This window comes from Populus nigra, chromosome 6 (genome assembly GCF_951802175.1).
Source record: "Populus nigra chromosome 6, ddPopNigr1.1, whole genome shotgun sequence".
Classification (NCBI taxonomy): domain Eukaryota; kingdom Viridiplantae; phylum Streptophyta; class Magnoliopsida; order Malpighiales; family Salicaceae; genus Populus; species Populus nigra.
The window spans coordinates 12,128,892-12,136,502 of NC_084857.1; the positions used below are offsets into that span (position 1 = coordinate 12,128,892).

Genomic DNA, 7,611 nt, shown 5'->3' on the forward strand with positions numbered 1-7,611 from the left:
CAAATCATATCAAGGCCATTACCATTGTCCAAATCGAACAAGACCAGCCCTCTCTTCTAATACTCCAAGATTTCACTCTCTCCATTTTTTTTGTTTTTATTGATAATATCGCTCTCTTAAATTCCTTTTTCTCGCCCAGCAAGCACAAAGCCACTGCCAAAAGAATTTGTCTAGAATCGTTAATCACCAACCCAGCCCAACCACCAGTACCCTTTCTTCGCCGATTCTTGCTTGTGATTGTCGTGGTTTTTTCTTGGAAAAGAATAAATAGCTCTCGTGATTTGTGGGGTCTTGATTACATGCACCGTGTGGGGTACGTGAAACAAGGGAGAGTGTTAGTGGCTTAGTGAGAACCCAAAGGCAGGTGGTGGTGTGAGCGAAGATTATGTTAGGCCAGGTGGTGAAGGTTCACAGAGAGGAAATAGCGGCATGCATGACTTGTCCTCTTTGCAACAAGCTCTTCAGAGACGCCACTACTATCTCTGAGTGCCTCCATACTTGTGAGTCTCTCTCTCTCTCTCTCTCTCTCTCTCGCTCACTCACTCACTTCTGTGTGTGCTTATCTTCTTCTATTTTGTGTTATTCGATGTGGTTTCTTTGTTTTGTTTTGTTTCTTGTTGTGGGCGCTTAATTGTTAGTTCACGTAATCTGTGTATCATCTTTTATTGTTTGGAGTTGAGCTTGGTTTATTGTTTTAATTGGTTATTTTTGTGATGAGGAGTGAAATGCGGTTTTATGATCTTGTCTTTTCTTCATTTTGTTTTCCTGGTCTATCTTTGCTCAATGGATTGGGAGTTTGATTTTGAAATTAAGGAAAAGATTGAAATTTGATTGGTAAATATAGCCTTTTATTGTGTTTGAGCAACGTATGATGTGAGCTTACAGTAAATTTGTTTGCTGAAATAGTAAAATTTTAACATGGGGTTGTTCGAAGCTTTTGCATGGTCCCTGTGCTCTTCAAGTCCATCAAAATTGTCAGGTCCTTGATAAGTTCATGCCGTGTCAAGTGAGAATAGTACTGTGTTTGGGGGATGATGAAATAAAGGTTTTGCATTTTTATTTTCCTTTAGAAATAGTTTCTTAGTGTTATATCATTTAATCAGTATGTTTTAAGTGCGTCTAGCTTGTTATATACATATCCTCTCATCGAGCATATATCTGATGCCTGCTTCTTCATTTTAATTTTTGAAACAGTTTGCAGAAAATGCATATACAAGAAGATAACTGATGAGGAGTTGGACAGTTGTCCAGTTTGTGATACTGAATTAGGTTGTTCTCCGCTTGAGAAGCTCAGGTATTTGATCATCTCATTCTCTTATGATTGCCAAGTTTATGCCACAGCAATTTTTAATAAAGCATCTTAAGTACTGCATGCCGTGGCAAAACAAGACATAGCTGTTTCTGATATAGTTGGACTATCGTATTACACATATGTAGGACGTATTCGAATGCTATTTGAGTAGTCTCCATGCAGTGCAAGTGAAATTATCTTAGGGTGTCAGAATGACTGACAAAGGAGGACGCTATATAATCACTGAAATGATTTTCTAGACATTCTCTGTCTTTCCAACTGCAGAACCAATCCTTGACACTACTAATTAATGCACTTGGAAGGAAGATATCAAATTTCCAAGTCAATTTATTAGACATTTACACCAAACAGTAAGTATATGCTGCAAACTGTAGACATGCAATGTGACACTAGGAAATCAATTATCATGCTGCATGTTCCTGGGCAGCATCCCTGCCCTGCCACTCATGTGGGATGCATAATTTATTTATTAGGATTCTCTGATATAGAATCTTGAAATATTATGATTGAACCTGTGCCTCAACCTGTTTATATGGCACAGAACAATTAGAAGTCCATTTTCAACTTGGAAGACAACCAAAATTGAGAAACTGGTCATGGATTTCACTACAGCAGCATGGTCTTGGTCTGTTTTAACTTTCTTTCTTTATGTTAATCAACAGGGCAGACCACAGCTGGCAAGATTTAAGGGCCAAAATCTTCCTTTCCAATAGAAAGAAGGCCAAGGAACCTGAAACAGTGCCCTCGGTCCCAGAAGACGTGCCCTCGGTCCCAGAAACTGCGCCAGCAGTCCCAGAAGCCATGCCAGTCCAAGAAGCTGATCACTCAGTTCCATTGATAGGTAGAAGAAAGGAGAGATCTCTCTCTTCATTGGTAGTCAGCACACCTAAGATATCCGTCAAGTCTTTTCTGACAGGAAAAAGATCAAAACCTATTGCCAGAAAACGAGAATCTCCTGTTCTCATTAAGGAGCTGGTTAAGAAAGTGGACGATTACTATGAGAGTTTAAGCTCACCCGAGACTTTAAGCAAAATTGCACAAACTAAAAGGCAGGTAGAAGTCGTTAAACTTCAAGTTTTCTTGCTAAAACTTTTCTCACCTTTTTGTTTTGGGTCCTTTGAAAATGACGTGCCTTTCCTTTGATGCGTAGTAATTTCCTGTGCAATTATTTTCATGGTGTAGAATTCTTCTACTGCCGAGTCACCCAAACAACACAAGCCTTATAAAGTTTCAGAGGATGGTGTTAAACCATGTAAAGGGAAAGCTGATTTTTGGAAACCCTTAAATTGCTCGGTTGAAGGTTCAAGCAAAACAAAGTCTAATAAGTCAGAACTACAGGAAATTCTTGTCCAAATAAAGAAGCTTGATGCCCAGGAGAAAGCTCAATCACTCAAAACCAGTGTTAAGGAGCACGGTGATAAATCGAAAGTTAATGGTGAAGAATCTAACTCGACTTCATGGCCTTCAGTTTCCGTGAAATCTAGACGGCTGCAAGGCATGCAACAAAAAAGAGCAGCTCCCTCTGAGGGGTTGAATATTCCAGCACAGACTATTGTCGATGCAAACAGTAAATGTGATACAAGATTTAGTCCAATATGGTTCTCATTAGTTGCTTCTGATCATGAACAGTGAGATTTTGTTTCTTTACCATTACTAAAGATTCATTGATGATTGGTCAAGCACGCCATGTCATGTTGTTAAATATTGTTTCTTTTTGGCATAATTTCAGGGGTGGAAGTGCGCCCTTGCCACAGATATCTTCGTGCTACTTGAGGGTTAAGTGAGTTTCACTAACCCACTACCTGGTTTTTATTCATAATGCTGGTTTGCTTGTCAGTGTCCATTTTGCTCTTGAGTTTTGACATAGGCTCTGGTTAAACGATGTGTTTTATCGCCACTTTTCTTCAGTTTTGTAAAACAAATTCCGTGGTTTTCATTTATGTGAAATTGTAGTTGCATCTATGCTAAGTTTTGTAGATATATTTTCTGAGCGGCAATGACACTGTATCTTATCTGATGTTTTCTATGCGCACTTCGATTTCCCTTCTATTTGTTTTGGTTACATAGAATTTCCCGTTGCTTATGTTGTAAGCTTTTGTATCCTTTTGTTTCATCATAATAGCATGATGTCCATTTCCATTTACAATTTATGGTTTCGATGAATATGTACTTCCAGGTACACTCCAGCAAAACAAAACTAATCACAGCCTAGAAGTAAACTATATTTATGACTCCTGTGCTCTTTCGTAGCTATTCCCCAATTTCTTTTACTCTACATAACTATGAAATTCTGTGAAGAAAATAGATTGAGAAAATGATGTTGTTGAAAGTCCAGGAGCAAACACTCTTTTCAAATATCAGCAACACCTGAAACCATGATTTTAAAATTTTGAATGTTAGAAGCCTCAGAAAATAGGGAGTTTCGCTTCATTGCTTCAATGGGCAGTTGCAACAACAATTTTGTCTGTGAGGTTTTGCATGCTTAGTTATGTTTAAGTTTGTGATTGCACAATGGCGGTCACAATCAAAATAGGGGCACATAGCATAAAAAACATATTGGTGTTGTCCTGTGAAAATGAAGCCAATCATCATATAATCATGAAGCATTTTAATTGATTACATGAACTCTGCACATCATGCCTGATGTTGAATTTCCTTTTCTAGGCCAGAATTTCATTTAGAATCTTAATAATGATTATTCTGAAGTATCTGTGACTTTAAAGTAGTAGATTTGCTCCAAAAATTCTGCTTCTGTTCTGTTCCATTGCAAAAATAGAACTCAAACTGTCTGATTTCAGGTCATCTGTGAATGTTAATATATAGAGCATATTTTAGTCTCTATCTTTTCCCTTCCTGTGGTTGTTTTTGTTTATATTGTGTTCTCACCTGAAGTTTGCTTTATACCAAGAACCCTTTTCTTTTTCTATTTTTTTAACAAATATACCAACAACTATTTTGTTGATCAGTTGTTGCAATTTTATTGTAGGGATGGTAGTTTGCCTGTTTCATACATAAAGAAGTATCTTGCCCAGAAGCTGGGTCTTGTTAGGGAAGCTGAGGTAACTTCATCTTTGTTCGTTTATCATGTTAATCAATTTGTGCATACAAAACTAATAATCTTATTTCTTTCAATCCCTCTTCTGAGGTAAATGGAAGTGGACAGCATTTCTTTTTCTTCATTCGTAGATTTCTTTCCTTTGAACTTGAATATCCAAATTACGTTCTGTGTTTCCTATATTTCATCTTCCATGATGTATGACAGGAAAAAGGCTTGCTACTCTCTTTGTTTTTTATATTGTCCTTTAACAAGACCTGCAACAGTTTTTGTTATGATGGAACTGTTTACTACCTACCATCCATCCTTGTAAAAAATAAATGCCGGTGAAGTGTACTCCTAAATTATCTGAAGACTGCTGCCTAAGGAATTAAGGAAATTTTAAAACACCACGAGTAATGCTAGAGTTTCCACAGGTGGAGATCTCAATGCGTGGTCAGCCAGTGGTTTCAACGTTGCAGCTGCATAACTTGGTAGACTGGTGGTTGCAGACAGCTTCAGCATCTGAAAGAATACGGACAACTGTGGGCAGTTCAGCTAAAGATTTTGTGATGGTTCTCTCGTATGGTCGTAAAGCTCATCCTCCGTAAACATCTTTGCTTCAGCGGCGAAATGTCATCTCTTGCAACAGTGATCTTGGTCAAGGTGGTCGGAAACAACAGTGTGTTTTGCATCATATTTGCTAAAACCACTCTGCTTTCTCTCTTTTTCTACTTTTCTTGCAAGAAGAGTAGACATAGTAGAAACTATACACAAGTTGTAGACGAATATGGATTGTTTATGAATACCAGATTTGGGGATTCTGGACTGATGCCTGAATCCATGGATTAAATTTAAACCAGCTCAATGAGGACTCGTGCTACTAGCCGAAGTCAAGGCCAGGTTGAGTATGTCCTTAGAAACATCTGGTTGTGTTGGGCTAGAACGGCCAATTGGCCACCATTTTACATGGAATAAATTAGGTTAATGCTGAAGAGCGAAGATTAAAAAAATACAAAAAAAAAAACCCTATGAAATCCCAGTCAGGATGTGCATTTGGCATATACTCCTTTTGCCTTTCCCCCTTTTAATCCCTCTTGTTCGGTTCACGACAAAGAAGCACACACACATTGTTATTCTTGACAGCAAGATTTCAGACCTCAAAATGATAAAGAAGCTTTGTGTGATAATTTCAAAATTCAAAGCCAGCAACATTCTGCCTCTTCACCACAATAAAAAACAATGATAATCAATTGTAGATTCTAGCTTATCCAAAGCCAAGGAATCAAGGCACGTAAATCATCAAGAAAGGGGCTGTTAAAAAAAGAAGTTGTTACTGTTTACTATGCAGGATGTTGATTTTACGTCCTCTGACATCTGAAAAAAATGTAAATATTCAGGGTCTGGCTAAAAGCAAATCTCAAGAGAACAATAGCAACCTCTCTGTATCCGCAGCAGCTGCTTAAAACGAAGCCGAGATGCAAATCAGATATATTTGAGAATTACTTTTAGCCGTAAAGCGAGGAAATGAATAAATAAAAGTAATCTATAGCAGGGATCATCTTGTTCCCACATTTCAAGTCGGAGCATGATCTCGGTTCCATGTCCTACAATAACAGATAAAATCATCATTAACTTGACCTTGACGTCCTAAGTTTTCAGGTTTGCTCCTGTGCTTTGATACAGGTATGAAGCAACAGAGAAACATCAATCAACAAAGATCATGCCCACGGGATGGGATAGAGAGAAGGTTCCTGCTAATCTCCACACAATGCAAAGACTAAGCCATGGCAACTCAACACAACAGCATCACCAACACAAGTAAAAACAAAAAATCTGCATCAAAATCCATTTGACATGGGTAAAAAATTGCGAGTGATAAACTAAATGTAAATGTGAAGTACAATTTTTGGTTAAAGGTGTTCGTCCCAGTATCCCCAAGCACTGTAATTTAGACACAGACCAAAACAAGCATAATAAGTTGATAACTGGGTATGTAACTCATTCTAAGCAACAATTAAATCATCAAATCACCATAACAGAGAAGCATGCAATGCCATAATTACAGTCAAGAAGACATTAATTAAGCTAAAAACAAACAATTCCCTTTTCTTTTCTTTTCAATCCAATTAGGCAAAACTACAAGCCACCAGTTGGAGGAGCATTATAGTCACCATCATCATCGGAGAGCAAGTTGGCATACGGCGACGTTTCAATATCATCAGCAACAAGATCATCCGTACTCCTCAACGCAGCATGCAGAAGCATCAAAACGACAGCGATCCCACCACCAACGACAACATTCTGAAAAACCCCACCCCAAATCACAACCAAAAAGTCAACCACAAAGAGCACAACCAACACCATCCAGTCACTCACTTGATAGCCCAAAAACCAAAGCGGCTCCTCGCGAGAGAAATAGAGAGAGAGCCAAGCAATTAGAGTAATGAGCAAGGCGATTAGCACCAGAGGATGGTTTAAGAGGGATACAGAGAGGATTATCAAGAGGATTATGGAGTAATTAACCGAGAAATGAAGGACGTTTTGGGTTATCCTTGTGGTGGTGTCGTGGATTGAAAAGGGGAGGTTCAGTAAGGTGAGGTCTAGGAAAACGGACCATGGACGTCGACCTGATGTTAAGGGTTTTGTGGTTTCTTTGAAGAAGCTAGACACGAATTGGGACATTTTTGCTCTGCTGCTGTTGAATTTTTTTGAATTTTATTCAAAAATCAGAGGAGTTTCGTTTGATTGAGAGGAGGAGAAATCAGAGTGCGGAAAGGAGACTTCTTGTTAAATTTGTTTTTAGCCTTTCAAGGCAGGAAGGCACCAGCAACACCTTCTTTAACTAGGTAGACGATGACTTTGACTGACTCTCTTTTTGTAATATTGTGGGCTTGGTGTACAGACTAAAATTGATGCGAGGCCCAACCGAGCCCAGCCCATTTTCGAGGAAAGGAGACTAGTTAACTGCACGGGCATGGCAGGTCTTCCAGGCTTTCATCGTCTTCGGTGTCTCGTTTCCTAACCCAAAATTAACAGCTTAAGCTTGAAAAGAGCATCTTTCCCTCGGAACAGAATCCCTTTTAAGTGTGTGAGAGAGAACATGAGATTCAATATCGCTTCATTATTTTCTCACACTGTTTTGTTTCATCAACCTAGCTAGTGTGTGTGAGCTAGCTTGTTTGCTTAAGGAAATTAAGTACATGGAAAGCTGCCTTCCTATGAATCAATCTTCACAAACACACAGGCAGTTCCAACACCTGGT

The 7,611-nt window shown here is 38.7% G+C and overlaps 2 protein-coding genes across 2 annotated transcripts; one reads left to right on the forward strand and one right to left on the reverse strand.

Moving 5' to 3' along the window:
- Nucleotides 1–5,205, forward strand: LOC133696346 (E3 ubiquitin protein ligase DRIP2-like). Its single transcript, XM_062118519.1, has 7 exons — nt 1–500; nt 1,195–1,294; nt 1,975–2,365; nt 2,495–2,940; nt 3,042–3,092; nt 4,299–4,371; nt 4,784–5,205. The coding sequence occupies exons 1-7, from the start codon at nt 386–388 to the stop codon at nt 4,955–4,957; spliced, it is 1,350 nt and encodes a 449-aa protein (XP_061974503.1). The 5' UTR covers nt 1–385; the 3' UTR covers nt 4,958–5,205.
- Nucleotides 5,206–6,204: 999 nt separating this feature from the next.
- LOC133696347 (PRA1 family protein D-like) lies at nt 6,205–7,386 on the reverse strand. Its single transcript, XM_062118520.1, has one exon. The coding sequence runs from the start codon at nt 7,029–7,031 to the stop codon at nt 6,486–6,488; it is 546 nt and encodes a 181-aa protein (XP_061974504.1). The 5' UTR covers nt 7,032–7,386; the 3' UTR covers nt 6,205–6,485.
- Between the last annotated feature and the right edge of the window lie 225 nt (nt 7,387–7,611).